This window comes from Talaromyces amestolkiae (genome assembly GCF_001896365.1).
Source record: "Talaromyces amestolkiae strain CIB chromosome Unknown scaffold10.1, whole genome shotgun sequence".
NCBI classification, from domain to species: Eukaryota; Fungi; Ascomycota; class Eurotiomycetes; order Eurotiales; family Trichocomaceae; genus Talaromyces; species Talaromyces amestolkiae.
In genome coordinates, this window is record NW_024468046.1 from 1,265,651 (window position 1) to 1,284,773 (window position 19,123).

The 19,123-nt window shown below is 46.8% G+C and overlaps 6 protein-coding genes across 6 annotated transcripts; 3 read left to right on the forward strand and 3 right to left on the reverse strand.

The window, feature by feature from the left end:
- Positions 1-3,269: 3,269 nt before the first annotated feature.
- On the reverse strand, positions 3,270-4,730 carry BHQ10_005924 (uncharacterized protein; the record flags this gene model as incomplete). The annotated part of the gene is made up of 1 exon (XM_040878453.1): positions 3,270-4,730. One exon carries the CDS (start codon positions 4,728-4,730, stop codon positions 3,270-3,272), a length of 1,461 nt encoding a protein of 486 aa, XP_040734428.1.
- A 4,125-nt stretch (positions 4,731-8,855) lies between these two features.
- Positions 8,856-11,859, forward strand: BHQ10_005925 (uncharacterized protein; the record flags this gene model as incomplete). The annotated part of the gene is made up of 5 exons (XM_040878454.1): positions 8,856-8,999; positions 9,088-9,142; positions 9,198-10,161; positions 10,214-10,582; positions 10,632-11,859. The coding sequence occupies 5 exons, from the start codon at positions 8,856-8,858 to the stop codon at positions 11,857-11,859; spliced, it is 2,760 nt and encodes a 919-aa protein (XP_040734429.1).
- A 632-nt stretch (positions 11,860-12,491) lies between these two features.
- On the forward strand, positions 12,492-14,126 carry BHQ10_005926 (uncharacterized protein; the record flags this gene model as incomplete). Its single annotated transcript, XM_040878455.1, has 1 exon — positions 12,492-14,126. The coding sequence occupies one exon, from the start codon at positions 12,492-12,494 to the stop codon at positions 14,124-14,126; it is 1,635 nt and encodes a 544-aa protein (XP_040734430.1).
- A 214-nt stretch (positions 14,127-14,340) lies between these two features.
- On the reverse strand, positions 14,341-15,719 carry BHQ10_005927 (uncharacterized protein; the record flags this gene model as incomplete). Its single annotated transcript, XM_040878456.1, has 3 exons — positions 14,341-14,343; positions 14,396-15,653; positions 15,703-15,719. The coding sequence occupies 3 exons, from the start codon at positions 15,717-15,719 to the stop codon at positions 14,341-14,343; spliced, it is 1,278 nt and encodes a 425-aa protein (XP_040734431.1).
- A 597-nt stretch (positions 15,720-16,316) lies between these two features.
- BHQ10_005928 (uncharacterized protein) lies at positions 16,317-18,523 on the forward strand (the record flags this gene model as incomplete). Its single annotated transcript, XM_040878457.1, has 4 exons — positions 16,317-16,671; positions 17,256-17,294; positions 17,347-17,870; positions 17,921-18,523. 4 exons carry the CDS (start codon positions 16,317-16,319, stop codon positions 18,521-18,523), a joined length of 1,521 nt encoding a protein of 506 aa, XP_040734432.1.
- An 82-nt stretch (positions 18,524-18,605) lies between these two features.
- On the reverse strand, positions 18,606-19,089 carry BHQ10_005929 (uncharacterized protein; the record flags this gene model as incomplete). Its single annotated transcript, XM_040878458.1, has 2 exons — positions 18,606-18,711; positions 18,779-19,089. The coding sequence occupies 2 exons, from the start codon at positions 19,087-19,089 to the stop codon at positions 18,606-18,608; spliced, it is 417 nt and encodes a 138-aa protein (XP_040734433.1).
- Between the last annotated feature and the right edge of the window lie 34 nt (positions 19,090-19,123).

Genomic DNA, 19,123 nt, shown 5'->3' on the forward strand with positions numbered 1-19,123 from the left:
TTGCCCTAAGTCTTCAAAAAAAGGAAATATGTTTTCAAGTGACTTATGTCAAACAGCTTTGAAGAGAACAAAACATGTAGTAAATAAGTTCCATCAATGGTTGATATAGCTTTATACTTCAATAACTTCACACTGCATCTATCAAAGGCTTTAAAAGAACCTCTTTGTACGATATCACAGCATTCAAAAGAGTCTCACAGCAGCAGAGGATGAAACTTAGAGAATATCCTTGTCTTTGTAGGCCATTTTCAATAATACTAAATGAACAAGTAATTATATCTCTTCTTATCTTCTCAAAGGAAGAATCTAAACCACCTATATGTATATATTCTAAGACCGGCTCAAGCCTAAACACCCAAAGTCTCATTTTCAGCCACGCTTTAACGATCCTAAACTTCAGCGACGATATTCAAACATCCAGTCAACCCCTTGAAGAGATTTACAAGGACGAAGAGCCCGGGCTAAGAAGTCGCTGACTTTAGAACAATGACTTGGTGTATAAATCAAGTGCCGCGGCGAATGAAGATGGGCCGCCTCAAAAGAGGAGAAAAGTTGGAGTCGGGGAGGTGAAAAACTTCAAACGTATCACTCATTTCTCCTTAGAAGGTTACTGACACAGTACAAGGACCACGAAGAATGGTCTGCAGCTCTCTATAAAACCATGCCAATTTCCTTACCCCGTCAGCTTAGATCGAACCACACAGACAAGCGCGAGCTCGAAAATTTTTTCAAAACATTTTTCCTAGCAGACGAAATAATGATGAATCCAGAGTCGAGGCAAATCGGAAATCGCGAAGGCATAACTTAATTGAGCTTCTACAAGGCCTCCACGAAGAATTAGGGGAGTTGAAGGAGCAACACAAGAATCAACAGAGGGAAATAAACGAACACCAGAAATACCTTAAGGAACAACAGAGAAAAATCAACGGCCAAGACAAAAAGCTCAAGGACCAAGAGGATATTATCGAGGAGCAACAGAAGAGGCTTGGAGAGAATGACAACCTACTACTAGCCGTTTATGCAAATGAACTAGAATGGACGGCTGGAAAAGGTGATCCGGACTCCCGTTATACAAGAAATGCCATCATCCATGGCGGAAACATCAAATATGCTATCAGAGCCATTGAATTTCTCAGAGAGCATGGTGATTCTACCCGTGTGCGGAATGCATCTAAAGGGTTCGCGATCACTTACGGGATCTCAATAGCCCAGATACAACCTATCTTTGCAGCTACCCCGGAAGAGGTAGTCGACTTGCTGAACAAAAGAGGAGTTTTACAAAAGGTTTGGAAATGGGAAGAGGTGTATCCCACATACAAGAAGGAATGGATCCAAGACTGCGATCTAGTAATTCAAAAGTGGTTGCAGCTTGGAGGGAAATCAAATCTTGAGGACAATCTCAAGGAAGACTATATCAGACTGAGTAGATGGGTGGCTGATCGTGTTGATATTATCAAAAGTTATTAGCTGGCTACGGCTCCCTTATAAGATGTCCTACTTTTCTTTGTTTCTATTTTGTCTTTTGTTATTTAAAGATTGTTGTTGCTGTTGTTGTGTTGATACAGGAACCTCTCATCAAACTCAAATGTTACAAAGCCGCGCAGATCAAGTTCATCGACCTGTTCAATCATGACTCTCTCAAACTCAGGTCGACTTGCAGTAGTCATGACATGAAATCTCCAGGTGTTATCGGGATTTCCATCTTCTCCAAGATGGCGTCCTTGAGAACCAGTAGTCCGTACTTCCTGTAGCGGTCAGCGTATCTAAAATTGCGTTGACAGAGGTACGTAGTACTTACTACTCCCGGTCATTGCGAGATTTCAATCATCGCACACATATTGAAGGTTGTGCTGGCCTGAGCAGCAAGCGTGACAGCCGAACATCCTATCGGAAACTAAAAACGCTATCCTGCACATCGCCGCGTTCCGGGAATCAAAAGGCCAGGTTCTGCATTCATGCCAGTCTCGTGTAATCCTCCATTTAAATAGGCCTTCATCTATTTTATGCCAGTGTGTTGCAGTCCACCATTGTAGCTGAGATTGCCTTTACGCCACCTGGCCAGCGCGTAGTGCGCATGTCAGGCAGTTTCCTTCCTTCGTCATATATTGAAGTGTATCTAAAACCCTTACAAGCCCATGGGATGAGTCATGGTAGCCAGCTACGCGTTCCAACAACCTACTTATTTGTAACTCGGTGAGCTCATTAATGGTCGAATTTAAGACGGCTGGCGCTGTTTGCTATCCATGTGAAGATACCGCCCAAAGTCAATCCCTATAGACCTACCAAGCAACGACGTCATTTGCAAAGGAAGAGGTTACCATAGCCTACTCGAACATCAAAGGCTAATTTGCAAGTATTTATAATCATATACCTATTCGTTCAATCGCGCTTCAAAAATCCAAAGTAGTATTCCTTACATGTACGTAACTTTGGAAGTAGTGCCATGGTGGATATTCGGTAGACTTTCAGGGTTATTATTCAGCTTGATTCATTACATGCATTTCTTGCTCGAGTTCTGGTAATAGCAGTGAATAGCAATTTCATCGACTTGAAGTATGTAAGCTGTGTTTGTCAATTAGGGCTAAAGAGTGGTATAACGGCTTTGCTTCCCCTCCAAATCTGTCACTTTAAACCCGATTCCTGCGCCGATCCCAAAATACAAAAATCAGAAGAGGATTAACGATAATAAATACGAAATCTATTAGATCCAAGCCACTGCTTATATCATGTGTTAAGTGAGTACTTAGGAATTTTCTTATCAGCACTAACTGTGGTGTAGTCAGGTAGCATTACATAGTATAGGGATTTCCGCAATATAGTTTCCCAGAGTCTCTATCGTAATTTATCGAAAAGTTTTCACCACCCAAGATCGTTGAGGAATAGTGTTAGGTGGGGTGAAGAAAGTAGCAATTGTAACGTTGAATCTGTCGAGTCCAAGGAAGGATTTCTAGTGCGGGAAGAGCGGATAATTGAGAAAACTAAGAGTGGAGGATCTACAAGACTACAAGCCCCAAGGAGACCAAAGAAAAGAGATTATTTCTTACCATGGATTACAATATCATGCTGACAAAGGAACTTGTGTGGATGGGCTTAAGTAATTAAAATGGTAAGCCATTTAAGATATAAAATGATGAGCTATCAGAGTTGTTGTATGACAAACGCCGCGCTATGTATGCATGTCCTGATGAATATACCTGCTCCATGCCCAGATATGAATGCCCATGATGCAATGCTATGTACATAATTTAACGATAAAACAAAAGAAAGTGCTAAGTCTCGATGCACTCGATCGAGATTCCAATCCACCGTTGAGGAACGGCCGGACCTTCCTCGTAGTCTCCCGAAATCAGTCGCACGGCCTTGCGGGGTGGAAGCCATATTCTAGCGCGAGTGGGGACGTCATCGCGTAGTTTCCCACTGCGACGCATGTTCATTTCCAGTACCACCATCCGGAGAAAGTCGCTGTTTTCTCGTGGTTCTCGCTGCCGGGAAGAAGGGAGCTCGGGGTGATTCGTGCTCTTATTGTCCACTGATCCAGATTGGCTGTATGTTTGCATCTGGATAGAAACCGGACAGCTGTTGATCCCTGGAAGCATATCATGAGGATGGTCACTGTAGACGTGCATCTCAGCAGGAGACAACGTGATCGGGTTGAGATAGCGTCGAAGAGCAGGCGAAGGCGGTCCACTTAATGGAAGTGGGCGCCGATCATCTGTCAGTTCGGGAGTGATCGAAAAAAGAGAGCGTGTCAGGAAATCATCCGGTCGGACTGATGGTGTTGCGAAATTTGACACGGTCTGCGCTGCAGACTTGATTGCTCTAAGAGAAGCCGTGAGATTGGATTTAAAGGTGAATCCAAGGCGCGGAAAGCTCCGTAACGAACGATTCTCTGGAGATGTAACAGCAGGTGTACTTTCTTGCATTAAATAAGACGGATCGAACGTATTGATATCAATGTCGAGAAGTGGATGATCGGTCGCACATTCCTGTGGAGGAGACAGTTGCTTCCGTCTCTCGAATGCCCGTCTTTGAAGCGAAGGCGAAGTCGAATATGGAGTATTAGGGCCGGATGTAATGAATGAATTCAAATCGTGGTCCAACGAGGGCATAGAGTCTGTTGAGATAGTACGCCTGAATTGAGGTGATTCAATTTCAGCATTGCTGTTGCTCTCAGACACCGGGATGCTCCCAAAATGCTCGTCTGGGGGGCTCAGTAGAATGTCTAGTGGCGAACTGAATGCACCGATGATGTTGGCAAACTCGTCCCGCGTTTTGACTCCATCCATAAGTAATCGACTAAAATCTTCAACATGATTTCCACGAGGCAGTTTGCGCGCGCCTCTTATGCTTCTGCTCCGACGAGGGATGGATGTTGTCTCGAGGAGCGTGCTCAACGACGGTGGTAGGTTGCGGTCTTGAGTCTGAGTAGAGGATGATCGTCGTGAGGACGCAGAATCTCTGCGCACCGTCCGGACATTTCTATTGTCTCCATAAAGGCTGGTGTTATTTCGTTCTTTGCTCGCTTTCGGTGGGATGATGACGGGACTCGTGTGGGAAACTATAGTCGGAACCGTGTGAGACACGGTGGGAGCTACGACGGGGGTAGGAAGAGGTCGACTTGGTGTATGTCTTGATGTTCCGGATCTGGCTGTTATAGATTTTTTTTCGTTCTGGGTCGGATCTTTCTGGACACGTGCCGAAGAGAACATGAAGGCTCTAGGCACCATCATGTTGCATGCTCACGAGGATTTTCGTAGCATACTAACTCCCGAAGAGGCACTCTGGTCAAGAGTCTGTGCGAGAAACATAGGAAAAATGGTGAAGACGACAATCAACTCACACCCCACTGTGAGAGAGTAGTGGAAAGCTGATTGTGTGGACTTTGGTGCCTTGTTCGGTGATCGATGGATGTTGAGACAAGGGTTCGTTATCAGTGATGCCGATAATAGTAGATAGCACGCGACTCGTACAGGCCAGGCCGTCCACGAGCGAAGTTCTACCAGGGCTGATAGTGTGTAAGGATGGTCGAAAAGTCGAGGACAGAGTCGAAGGCTTTGTAAGTCGGTTGAAGCGAGAGGGAATCTGATGTAGAGTCGGTGGTTGAGATGAGAGGGAGAGTAGTGGTTGAGGAAATTGTAGGAAGCAGGCGATAGATAAGCCTCGTAGTCATCGTTTCATTCTCGGCGAACGAACGCCGGGGGGAGGCGTGACCGAACGTTACGCACGCCGTATGGGTCAGATCGCGGCCAACAACAGATTTCTCAGCGTTACGACGGATGATGGCGTAACAGGCTCGTATTGGTGTGTAATATGAACCGTCGTATTGGATCCGGCTGATAAACTAGGGCAATTTGGGCCAGTGGGGGATCCTTTCCGTTAGTACCGTTACGTCCGTTACCGTTTACGTGATAGCAATTCTAGTCTAATTTGATTACGGCGTACCTACTTAAGTTACTGTGTGTAAAATCGATTTTCGTTGACTTTCTTTTTTATTGACAGTTGTCAGGCAGCATTGTATCACTGTGTAGTGCCATATGATGTGTTGGCAGATCGTCTGTTATGGCAACCAATCAGTCGTATGACTTTGTTGCTAGTACACGACTATTTACTTAGTCAACTGATTGACTGACAATTGATGTAGTTAATCTATCACATAGAAAAGACATACGTACGAATGTTGAGATCTTCAAAATGGCGTCTAAACCGCATTGGGCAGTTGACAACGACCCGGCCATTAGTAAGACGGCGAGGTTGTAAGTTAACTATGGGGCTGTCTACGATCTTTCCGATTGTCCCGCTGCTGCAGAAGAAGATTCGGCGGTGGAGCATCGAAGAAAGTCAAACATTCTACTACGTACGGAGTATACAATGTGGTAGTAAGTACCAATTCCTTACAGTGCATGCGACACCTCGGCAAAGCAGTGAGGCAGCAAGGCAGGAACAGTCGGAGTAGTGCTCCGTCCCCTGCATGATGACTGAATTCCTAGCAGTCAACACTACCATTGTTATTATCTGCTGCAACCCGTGCAAAATATTGAAACAATTGACTGAAAAACCAGACATGACCGGAGAAGCTCGTAACTATTTTATATTTTTCTTAATTTTTCATTTCCCTTATCAAATAAGTATCCACTGTCACGTCGAGCCGTCTGAGCCGGTGGAACAACCCACAATCGGAAGATTTTCATCTACAAAATGGTAAACCGAGCACACGATGAAGAATTAGCGGTGTACTAATTAATCAATCCGAAAGGCAGAGGAAAAGAAAAGGTGAAAGGATGTCGTATTTGTAGTTGAAGCCCAATGTGCACTGTGAAGTGTACCTGCATCATAGTACATTAGGTTTATCAGGGTTGTGCCCTATATCCGTTGTTGCAAGCGAAACCTCATTTTGTATTCGAGAAGGCTCATACTTCAATACAGCATTTATCTCTTATTATGCGCTTAAAAATCTTTATCAAGATTGAGTCTCGTGCTCGTGTGAAAACGTTGAATTCATGTGGGGGCAATCAACGTTGTAGTTTCAAACAATATCATTTGATACCTTCTACCCTAAACCTTTCTTTTCCGCACGCTCTGTCAGGTATCTGTCAGGTATCTGCTCCTTGGCACCTTTCCATGTTGCTCTAAGTGCTCGAAAATTTCAAAGTTCTACTTCGTCAACTTCAGAAGGGGTGTCTCAAGATAATGAGGATCGGGTTCGGGACATTCACGAGGTGGAACTATATTTGGTTTTGCCAGGTACATGCATAGTGCTTCTCTTCAAACGTTGTCGGATATATTTTTACACCTGGCAGTGAATCTCCGTGTATAGCACCCAATTCATGCAAGCATGCTCTTATATATATTCTTCAGTAGTGGATCTCAAATTAGCATGCACAAAGTTCGGGAATTATCCTTTGGTTTGAGAGAATGTGCTTATTTCAGTTATTCTCATTATTGGAAGAGTGACAGGCCTGTCTGGTACATCAGAAAAACACAACTGGTTCAACTGAAGGGCAATTGGTCTCAAGACAAAATGAGTATGAGTATGGCTGCTTCCCAGTCTCGACCCCATAACTTCCTTATTGGGCAACCATGCAGGTTACCAAATATGGAAGGTTCCTGCAAAGGTTACGGCGCGCTGTTAGGGCTCACAAAGCCCGGAAAATTCCGTTTATACGAGCCTATGTAACCCAAGCCCGTTATTTTCATGTGATAAGTTGAATTACTCGCAATTAGATCTATAATTGAACAGTACTTCCAGACAGGCAAGATCTCCAAGACTTGGCCTGGACATGGTATATGAGCACCACGGGAGCTAAAAGGGCCCACCAGATGTTAGATATCCCTTATGATGTAACCGAGAAGAACTTCTGCCAATTACACGATGCGCAGGAAGAGATCTGGATTAAGGCCGATCTCACAGAAAAGCACACTTGGAGAGTTGCTTATCGAGTTGATCTCATTCGTTGCCCAACGCCTGTCTTGAGCAGTCAGTATCCGTCGCACATTGAGACTGCTTCAGCCCCGTGGCTGATGTATTTTCCAAGTCTGTCGCAGCTTAGGTGTAGACTTGTGACTTTATCCGGGACGGCTCTTGTCAGGTTCAAGACTCTTGAAGTTGTTTCACTGTCTTCCAGTACACAAACCAGCGTCTGCGATAAGCGTATATTCTCCAAGCTCTCCGTAGTTGTTCATGGGCACTACAATTCCTACTGAGATCTTGCAGTGGTATGGTTCGATTTGTCAGACTCTATAAGGCTCGTCCATCTCTCCTGGATCATCAATGAGTCAACTACTAAATTGGACTACGACATTCAAGGAGAAGAGCCTATATGCCGATATTCATGGTTAAAAAAAAGCACAAGCCAGTCGTGCTGATAGGCAGAGTCTACGAACATGGTGTCGTGGACTTGGCATCAAGGGTCTTCATGACGAATCAATCGGAAAAGTTTAATAGTTATAATGAGCCGACCATATTTGCCGCTAGAAATGATGCATGATATTCGGAGAGAAAATCTCTCCGGATACGTAGGAGACGAATTTATGCATGTGAAACATTATTGTTGAACGTACTCAAGTGCAAGAAGTCGTGGAATTAAGACTAAACCCTTGCCGAGATCGATCGACTCACATATCCTGTTTACCAACAGGATTTCGTATATTACATCCGAGCAATGCCAGCTTATCTCCCTCCACTCTCCAACCAATCGAGCCTGGTCAGTTGGTAAGAACGGAAAGACGACGGTGGAACATGGTTATGCAGTCTGGGATCAGGGTACACACAGCGTCCTACAGTTACTCGTCGAGACATCTGGAGATAGCGTGGCGTCTGGCCTATGCGGTGCAGTTGATAAACAAGAGACTGGAAAAAGAAAATAGGGTCAGTGTTGCTGACAAGGTTGACAGCCTATGAAGCATTTTTATATTTTGTCACCAACAAGCCAATCACAGTGCAGATAGTAATCAGTTCGCTGGTCAGCCAATCTGAGTGCTTCCACGGGTCGAGGCCTTGATATGTCAGCCATTGAGCGCATTCGACCATGTGGGCAAAGCCTTTGTATCCTATCTACTTCTGTCAAGGGTCAGTTACCGACACTGACACTCAATATATTGCGATACCACTCAATTGTCGAAGAATCGCAGTGGTCTTCAGCAAGCCGAGCCGAGATCGTAGCGGGGATTCGGATTTCTACTCCGTGAACGTCGTCTCGCTGATTCCGTCTCTACTCACCCTCGCGATTTCTTTATTTATTACTGCGGCCTCCTGCGAAATAGGGATATGGTTCTAACATCTTCGCGCCACGATAGCGGACCAAGAATCAAACGTCTATCAACGAAGCCCGGCCTGATCGCCGAGATCATATCGCGCGATGGATGAGAGGGCTGGGTTCGAGAATGACAGCACAACAAGTACCGATGAGGCTCCGGATCCAACGCCGTCCAGCAATGCGTCAGGCTCTCGTAAATCCAAGGCCAAACGGAATGATGATGGTCAAGCAGCCAAGCGCCGATGCGTGAGTTCGGCATGTATTGCCTGTCGTCGAAGGAAGTCAAAGGTATGGCTATGCGATATTATTATCCAAAACCCTACTGACATCCCAGTGCGATGGAAATCTCCCTAGTTGCGCCGCCTGTTCATCCGTATACCATACGCCATGTAAGCTTACCACTTCAACCTCACCCTTTAATCCAACCGCTCACATCGCGGACAGGCATCTACGATCCAAACTCCGATCATCGCAGGAAAGGGGTGTACAAGAAAGATATTGACAACCTTCGAACTCGGAACACAACCTTACAAACGCTCATACACGCGATCTTGAATTACGACGAAGACAGTGCATTCGATTTGGTTCGCCAAATTCGCCTATGCGACAGCTTGGAGGATGTAGCAGACGCTATCATAAACCAAGAACGAGGGCTATCGAATCCTCCCGTCACGAACCAGCGCGAACAAATTATCGAGGATAACACGGGAACAGACCAATTTGAATACGAGCTTGCAGGGAAGATGAGCGAGTTGATGCTTGATGGGTCCGTCAAGTTCATTGGTGGCACATCCAATCTGTTATTCCTCCCGCGGGATCTACAACAACAAGACGATGAGAATGCATCTCGCGATATGTTGAACTTGAAGCAGGGATCAAGGTTTTCGGTCGCCCAGTGGACAAGGGTCACGGATGATGAAGCGTTGGTCAAGCATTTGATGAACATGTACTTCACCTGGCATTATGCGTATTTCACTACGCTTTCCAAAAGTCTCTTTTACCGAGACTTCCGGCGTGGCCAGCCTAGCTCATACTGCTCGTCCTTTTTGGTGAACACAATGCTGGCCCTAGGTTGCCACTTCAGTTCATGGGCGGGTGCTTATGAACATCCAGAAGACACTGCGACCGCGGGTGATCACTTTTTCAGGGAAGCAAAACGGTTGTTATTGGAGCACGATGAACATGAAAAGGCCAGGCTTTGCACTGTGCAGGCACTAGCATTAATGTCTGTTCGGGAAGCAGGCTGTGGCCGGGAAGGTAAGGGCTGGGTTTACAGTGGCATGAGTTTTCGAATGGCCTATGATCTAGGGCTTAATTTTGGCGCCACGAACCTGGGTGCAAGCAAGTTGATTGAGGAAGATATTGATGCTCGAAGGATCACTTTCTGGGGCTGCTATCTGTTTGATAAGTATGACAAAACCTTCTTTTTTCTGAGCAATCAGTCTAACGTGGTGCTTTAGATGCTGGTCCAACTACCTAGGCCGTCAGCCACAGTTATCACTAGCCGATGCCACAGTCCCAAAGTTTGACGTCTATCCTGCAGAGGAAGCGGAGCCATGGGTACCATACACAGATACTGGCATTGGGCGAGAACGGTCACAACCTGCGCGAACTCGAGCAGTAGCCTTACAGATTTCAAAGCTTTGCGAGATCAGCAATGATCTTTTGGCCTTTTTCTACCATCCCATGCCTTCCGAAAAGCAGCCTTCACGCCAAGCCGAACTCTCCAAGCTCAGTGATCTCCACACCCGGCTCGAGGCTTGGAAGAAGGGCCTACCAGCGGAAATGGACCCTAAAGACGGTCAACTACCACCTGTATTGCTTATGCAGTATGTGTTATCCCGATGTCTCGTACGGAGTATGACTAACTTGTGGCAGTATGTTTTATCAACTTCTCTTCATCCATCTATATCGCCCTTTTCTCAAATATACCAAATCAACATCCCCCTTACCGCAACACGTCTCACCACGAAGACTATGCTCACAAGCTGCGGCCGCCATATCTAAACTTTTACGAATCTACAAGAAATCATACGGTTTACGACAAATTTGTAACATTGCAGTGTACATCGTTCATTCCGCTTGCACGATTCATCTCTTGAATCTGCCGGACCGCAATGCTAGAAGAGACCTCATCCACGGTGTGCGAAACTTGGAAGAAATAGGCGAAGGATGGCTCTGCGCTCGACGTACGCTAAGGATTCTTGACCTGTCTGCTGTCAAATGGCATATCGAAATACCGAACGAAGTCACTACAGTTTTTGACCGCACTCGTGTCAAATGGGGTTCTTGGGGCCATTGGGATCAAGTGACTTCGCCTAGTGTGTCCGACACATCGTCCATATCAGCAAGTGCTACTATGAGCGTACCTGTCACTCACCAAAAACACGATAATTTCTACACATCATCTACACTCCCACAACAGCAACCGGGATTGTCCCCAGTCAACCGACGAACAGCTTATCCTACAATTCCCACCATTCAGCATCCGATGGCCTCAGCTGCTCAACCCACACACTATCCCGACCAACTAGAAACTCTACCTTTTGTAACCTACCCTCCAGCTACGACTCAGACCTCACCACCTACTACCATGTCCCATCTTTATGCAAATCAAGGTATGGCTTATGCCCAGCCTAACGGTGGATACCAAACCCAACAGAACACAATGAGTATGAGCAGTCAAGATGTCTCCTGCAACAATTCCAACAGCAGCAACAGTCCAGTGGCAGTAAGCGGCACTCCACCAATGCCTGTCTTCAACGGATTGACCGAAAACATGATGGAGGAGAACCAAGACTGGTGGATGCGTGATCAAAGCGCCCTGGCCTTGGGACTAGAGAATTGGGGTGAAGGATGGGCAGGAAACCAGTTCATGAACCTCAACCTTCCTGCTCGTCCGCCTGCCACGTCTCATGTTTCTCGTTCTTCTGTTCATCCGGGCCATCAAAACCGTCATCCAGACGGCCGCAACGCAGTTGATATGCAGTCTCATACCAATGACGACGAAGTGCTAAACGACCTACAATTGACAGGTAACAACCCCCAAGACGGAGTCAGCCATGCTTATGGTTACCAAAACATGCTTCCATCGGGCTATCAATGAAGACCCCCTTACGACCAACGCACGCACTGAGATGAAAAGTGACGAATTTAGATTTATGAACATCATAGGAACATTGGGACAGGACATGCTCTGGATTTATTTATATATATAGATGGAGTCAGAGATCGGAATTTAGATATGGGAGGTTTACCTTGCAATGTGCTCATGTAACTAACGCGGCTATTATACTTATATACCTTTGTCTTTTGCTTTTTAGTTTATCAGGTTTATTCAGGATAGTAATTTGTACAAGTTTTATTCAATGACATTTATTCCTCGGTTGTCATTGATTCTTCTATACATGATGGTACCTATTGGTTGATAGACATGACTGGGTATGTCGGCAAGCATAGCCTTCAAGAGCTAGTCTAGTGCCCATGAGGCTTGACAAGGATTACTTGATTGATAGGTCAGGAGGCTCCAGATGCATTAATGAACTATTTTCTAACACTATCAGCCTGATTAGGGCCGGATCCGAGTCAACATTATTGCTTTATCTCCTCATACCTGCACATCCTGGTGCATACAAGTAGGTCATCTGGCGACTGGTATCCTTGGATATAAATTATTGTTGAGGACTGTTTCATGTTCCTCCATAGATATGAAAGACTAAACCACATAAACAACACAAAATGTCTACCGGAAGAACCGCCTCTGAGTACACGGTAGGCTGGATATGCGCTCTCCCCCTCGAAATGGCCGCCGCAAAGGCCATGCTCGACGAAATCCACCCCAAACTACCGCAAGCATCCAACGATCAAAACTCGTATTGCCTGGGCTCCATAAACGGACACAACATCGCCATTGCGTGTCTGCCATCTGGTGTTCACGGAACCACCTCTGCGGCAACCGTTGCGTCAAGTATGCTACACACTTTCCCATCTATTAGGTTTGGATTGATGGTTGGTATTGGTGGCGGTGTGCCTGGTAGGTATAGTGATAAGAACGATCCTATTCGACTGGGTGATATTGTCGTAAGCAAGCCGACGAATAGTTCCGGGGGTGTACTGCAATACGATCTGGGCAAGAGTATGGGTAATGGACTGTTTCAACGGACTGGATCGTTAAATAAACCGCCCCAGGTTCTCTTAACAGCCGTATCGGAGCTGCAGGCTGATCATTTGATGGGGCTGACTCAAATCCCTACTTTCCTGTCGCAGATTGCGCAAAAGTATCCTTCCATGAAGTCATTTTCCTTTCCGGGCCAGGCGTTTGATGAGCTGTTTGACGCGGATTATGAGCATGTCTCTACGGGATCTGCATGTCAGAATTGCGATAAACAGCGACTGGTCGCTCAACCGCAACGCAAAACAACAGAACCACGCGTGCACTACGGCATTATCGCATCGGGGAACCAGCTTATCAGAAACGCGAAGATGAGAGATATCCTTGCGCAGGAAGATCCGGGTATTCTCTGTTTTGAGATGGAGGCAGCCGGGTTAATGGATCAGTTCCCATGCCTGGTCATACGAGGTATAAGCGATTATACTGACTCACACAAGTCGGATGTGTGGCAACCCTACGCAGCCTCTGTGGCAGCCGCATACGCAAAGGAGTTGCTTTCCGTCATTTCGGCGCGACAGATTTGGAAAGCGACTCCTGCCCAGGAGACCATTTCGACGCAGCCGCCTCAGGCGCAACAGAATCCGTTGCTTCAGTTGGCGGGTATGAGTGTCTTGGGTCCTAGTACGCCTCTCCACGAGGCTATATCAAGAGGTCAGAAGGATCTTGTTAAAGATCTACTCGAAAAAGGGGTGCCAAACATTAATGCTCAAGACAGTAGAGGGTATACCCCGTTACATACAGCGATTGAGCAGGACGATCTAGAGTCTGCCAAAGCGCTCATTGACAAAGGCGCATCAACTTCGCGATCAAACGTCATGGTTCAACCCGTACTCAAATATGCTGTGGCTTTGGGAAACGAGGATATGGTCAGACTATTGCTCGATAATGGAGCGCATGTCGACGAGAGAGATGCGATAGGATATACACCTCTGGTCTCCGCTGCAGCAACCGGTAATGAGACACTCTTGAAGCTTCTTATCGAGCGGGGGGCGGACCTCAATGCCCGAGGCGCTACGAGGGGGTCCACGGCCATGCATCAAGCTGCGCAATCGGGACATGCGGGGATCGTGAGGTTGTTGTTGAGAGCTGGGGCAAAGCCTGATGTTCGTAATCTTAGCGGGCGGACGCCATTGCAGATTGCTACGGGACTGCGGAAGGAGAATGTGAAGAAGGTCTTTGCTGAGGAGGGTGTTGTTAGGTGAAGGCAGGAGATATGTGCAGGAGCATGACTACCTAGATAGCGGGATATTGAGCATCATCAATGGTGGATCACAATTTGCTTCTTAATTCAAATAGGCAGAAGGAATAATACATAGGATAAGGTATCTTTGAATGTATTCTAGAAAATGAAATCGGAAACCTCATGAAAAAAGTATCATTGCGGGAGAAAGTGAGAAAAGAAATCGTTAGGTAACATCACTGGATTAAGAATATTAGTACTAATCATTGATTGAGCGAAGAAAGAACTTACCAGAAAATAATCGGCAACAGGCTTCTTCGCTGGCATGCCTCTAGTATCCTGCGCCGCCGCCTCAAAAACCCTGTACCGTCGACCAGGACCCGGAACATGTTTCCCCATATCGCTGCGCAGTACGCCATTACTCCTTCCAACATCGCCGTTAGTACGTGCGATTGTACCGCCATTGCTGGCATCTTCTCCAAGTTCCAGGATAGCTGCAACGTTACCGCATCGATAGCAATAGTTCGGAGCTGACCAAACAGTAACAATGCCCCCATCAAACATCTCTTTATAGCCTTCCATGACAAGTTGATGTGCGCGAGCAATGAGCGAAAGATCATTCTTGTGGTTAAAGTGTTTGACAATGTCGCCGCCAAAAAGGAATCCAGCGCCTCGAGGACTCAACCCCCATCCTTCGATTTCATCAGGGTCAGACCAGAGAAGATCACACATGGCACCTTCGTGGGGCACTTCTTGTTTTCGGTCAAGTAGACGAATCTTATCAACGCTATCGACTAATGGCGACAACCCTCCGTGGACACATAGTACTGCTCCCGCTGTTGTGCCATAGCTTCCTGAGCTACTGCCAGATGCTCCTGTACCCGCTGGTCCAGTTCTAGACGGAGTATTGCCCGGCGCAGCCGATATATCTCTCGGAGGCGAAATGTCTCTTGTATCAATCGATGCATCTGATGACGATCGATACCGAGGCCGATAAGACATAGATGTAACTTCGCCATTCGCATTAAGCACCTCCGTCTCCAACTCGCCATCTATCTGTGAATTCTCAATCCGACTCGTCGGCTCAAGCTCTGAACTTGCACCGAGCACCAAAGCGCCCAAGGCTAGATAATCAAACACCTCACAACAATAACGCCACACATTCGCACTCCCGTATTTACGGATACATTCGTCGTAAAAGCCATAAACGGTCGTAATCTGTCTCGATTCGTGATTTCCTCGTATCAACGTGATGCGATCGGGGTATCGAACTTTGAGGCATAGCAGCAGCAGGAACGACTCAAGAGAGTAGAAGCCTCTGTCTACGAAATCGCCCATGAAAAGATAGTTTGTGTCGGGTACGTCACCTCCCACTCTGAAGAGTTCCATCAAGTCGTGAAACTGACCATGGATGTCACCGCATATTGTCACTGGCGCATCGACCGAGACTACGTTTCCTTCTTCAATGAGAAGCTCACGTGCCTTGTAGCAGAGCTCGCGGACCTGGGCTTCGGGGATCGGTCGACAAGCTCGTAGTTGTGCAATGGCTCTACTATAGTTAGTATAAGAATAGCATTTTCACAGTCGTGAGGACACACTTGTCTAGGTCACTCATGATGCCGCCTGCTATTGTAATATGCCGTCACTGCACGAGAAGATGCGCAAGCTGATCAAGCTTTGAGCAGCGAAAGTCCCCGCTACTGACGCTCACAGCCCCCGCATGCCTTTCTGTACCAGCAGATGGGCGAAAATTTTCCACGCGAACTAGAGATAAGGTCAGACAGAGTCGAAGAGTTTGAAGTGATATCGCAAACTCAGATGGCGCTTAAAATGAACAGTCACCAATGCTGACTGCAACGGGAATCAGACCAATCGAGCCAGCCTCCCCCCGATAAGCCTAAATTTTGCCTAATCACCACGCCCCACTCGGCCGGCCGTCGTCAAATCAGGTGATCTCAAAAGCCTCTGACAAAGTCAACGAAGACCACCCGCATCAGGTCAACACAACAGCAAGCAATAGAGCATCATGCTCACCAGCATATAGCTCAATGCAAGTCGGAGTGAACGGTAAAAAATTTTTATACCTGAGACATTGACTGAATGGCTTCGCTAACACACACCAGGATGAATGACATAACGGCATCACTTTACACCCAGCCCTTTTCGGATACATAAAGCTCATTCAATTCCTCTCATAACATAAACCACTACAATGCCGCCAATCCTCCATCCGCGCTCGCGGTCAACAAGCTCCCTCTTTGCTGCCACCATGGTAGCTTCTTTTGTCATCGTCGGCCTCCCTCACATATTCCCCTGTCCCGCTCCGCGCCGAACACTAGCCGATTCGCAAGTCGAGATGACAGCCGACGGTCAACAGATTATGAGACCGCGGAGGAGAAGGAAAACACCAGAAAGCACACTACAAGAAGATAATATGCAATATACTAAGGATGCTGCTGCAACGAAAGCAGTACCGACGCAATACGGAGAATCATCGGCTGACGAGGTAGCGACGTTCCTACAAATGGAGGCTGAAGCAGAGTCACTTGCGCGCATTGGTCGAGAATGTCCGGTACCCAAACCGCGAGGGATCGTTGGGCAGTTGCTTGGGTTTTCGAATAATAATAATGATACAACGGACAACCGGCAATCGCAACAATCGAAACCTAATATAGCGGTCCATGAGAATGGTAGCTAGCTACTACGGCAGCGAAAGTAATGAGTCTGAAGGAAAGTTATGGGAGTTTGAAAAAAGATTGGCTGTCAGCGATTGGCTGGCATTGAATTGAAGGGACGAAGTTACAATGTATATTTGTGTATACCCACAGACTAGATTTCTGTACATTAAAGAATTGCTACAAAACAAGCCTTACCTATCTATTCCAATACTCTCACCAAATTAGAAATAGCAAACGATTTATTGATGTAGTCAACTATCGTGCGATGTCACGGCTGGAAACGGCGCTAAGCAGCATGTTCCGCGGATAGCCATCAGGACAACAAATTCAGATCTCGTCTCGTTTTCCCATCTCATCAAAGCAAGGACACGAGCGTGTAATTCTTATAGAGATGGCGATCACAAATACAGTCGTCAGTATACTAACTAAACCAAAGCACTCGCTATGGATAGCGCCCCTATTCGTTTTGGCAGATGCGGTGCTTTCTGCACTTATCATCAGAAAAGTGCCCTGTACGTTGACCTTTTTGTTTCTTCAGGATACAGACTGACATGGATTTGACAGACACAGAAATTGACTGGACAACCTACATGCAACAGATCGTCCTCTACCAAGCCGGTGAACGTGACTATACCGCAATCAAAGGCGACACCGGCCCTCTCGTTTACCCCGCCGGCCACGTTTATATCTACTCCTTTTTATACGAGTTGACGAACAAGGGACAAGACATTGCGCTGGCACAATACATCTTCGCGGGAATATACATTGCGACCTTGATCGTTGTTCTGTCTTGTTACATCAAAGCCGGTGCGCCACCATACTTGCTTCCGTTGCTGGTGCTTTCCAAACGACTGCACAGCATTTACATGCTGAGATTGTTCAATGATGGAATTGCGACGCTGGCTATGTGGTTGGCTATCTTCTTCTTTCAGCGACGACAATTGACGATCGCGACTACTATATGGTCTTTGGGAGTGGGCGTGAAGATGTCTTTGTTATTGCTTGCTCCGGCAGTGGCTATTATAATAGCTTTATCGGGAGGGATTTGGGCGGCGGTACCACTTGCGCTGAACGCGATTTTAACACAGGTGAGCATTTGCCGAGACCAACTGAGTGTTTTTATGTACTAACTGTACAGGTGCTACTTGGCATACCATTTCTGCAGGAAAATGCCATTGGCTATGTATCACGCGCATTCGAGCTCACCAGACAATTCCTCTATGAATGGACCGTCAACTGGCGATTCATGGACGAGGAAGTCTTCGATTCGCCCGTCTTTGCCATCAATCTCCTCGTTCTACACGCCGTCCTCGTCATCGCTTTTCTCGCTACCCGCTGGATCCGTCCATCGGGCGAAGAAATCGATACATTCGCCCAGAAGTTCATCGAGGGCCGTTCGACAAAGGTCCCATTATCAAGTAAGTATATCACCACCACAATCCTCTCGTCAATGGCCATCGGCATGCTATGCGCAAGATCGCTGCATTATCAGTTTTATGCGTATCTCGCCTGGACTACGCCGTTCTTGCTATGGCAAGCGAAACTTCATCCCGTCTTGATATACGCTGTCTGGGCGGTGCAAGAGTGGGGATGGAATGTGTTCCCCAGCACCATTGCTAGCTCAGCTGCTGTTGTTGTCTGTTTGGGTTTCCAGGTCGTGATGCTTTTGGCGAGTGATAATTTCTCTCAGGGCCCGACAGACGAGGCGAAGAAGGCGACGGCAGAACAAAAGACAAAATGATGCACGTTTGTATTGTTGGGACTCCTGGCCTTGTAGACGTTTTGGGCCGTGTTGTGAATGTATGTATCATATGTTGTGTAATTTATTCATCGTCCTCCTCGTCAGATGAAGGCATCTTGCCCACTCTCGATTCTTCTTCGTCCTCCGAGTCCGAGGGAAGGTATGACTGCTTGACAAACTCTTTCGGCCTATCAAAACACGTAAGTCAACAACAACACTCTTCGATCGCAGAGCAACAAAGGGGAAAGGACGAACCAGAAAGCAGCTTTGCGCCATGCCTTCTCATCCCGCACGACATTCACAATCTCTCCTGCAAGTTTATTCTCACGATCCTCGAGCGCATTCGTATCAACGACGACGTAGGAACCCCTCTTCATCCAGATGGTAGATCTGAATCGGGCAGGAAGTTCGACCAGAGCGGTTTGTTTGGAGGGCCATTCTACCGAGTACAAATTGTTTCCTGTTGCTTTGATGATGCGAGCGATCTGATGCCCCTCTGGGAGTGTTGCGGGGGGATAGAGCCCTTCTTCTGCTGTTGCAAGGAGCTTGCGTTTGGGAGGGCCCATGCTTGACGAAGGCGAATTGACAGGGTCTCGGAGA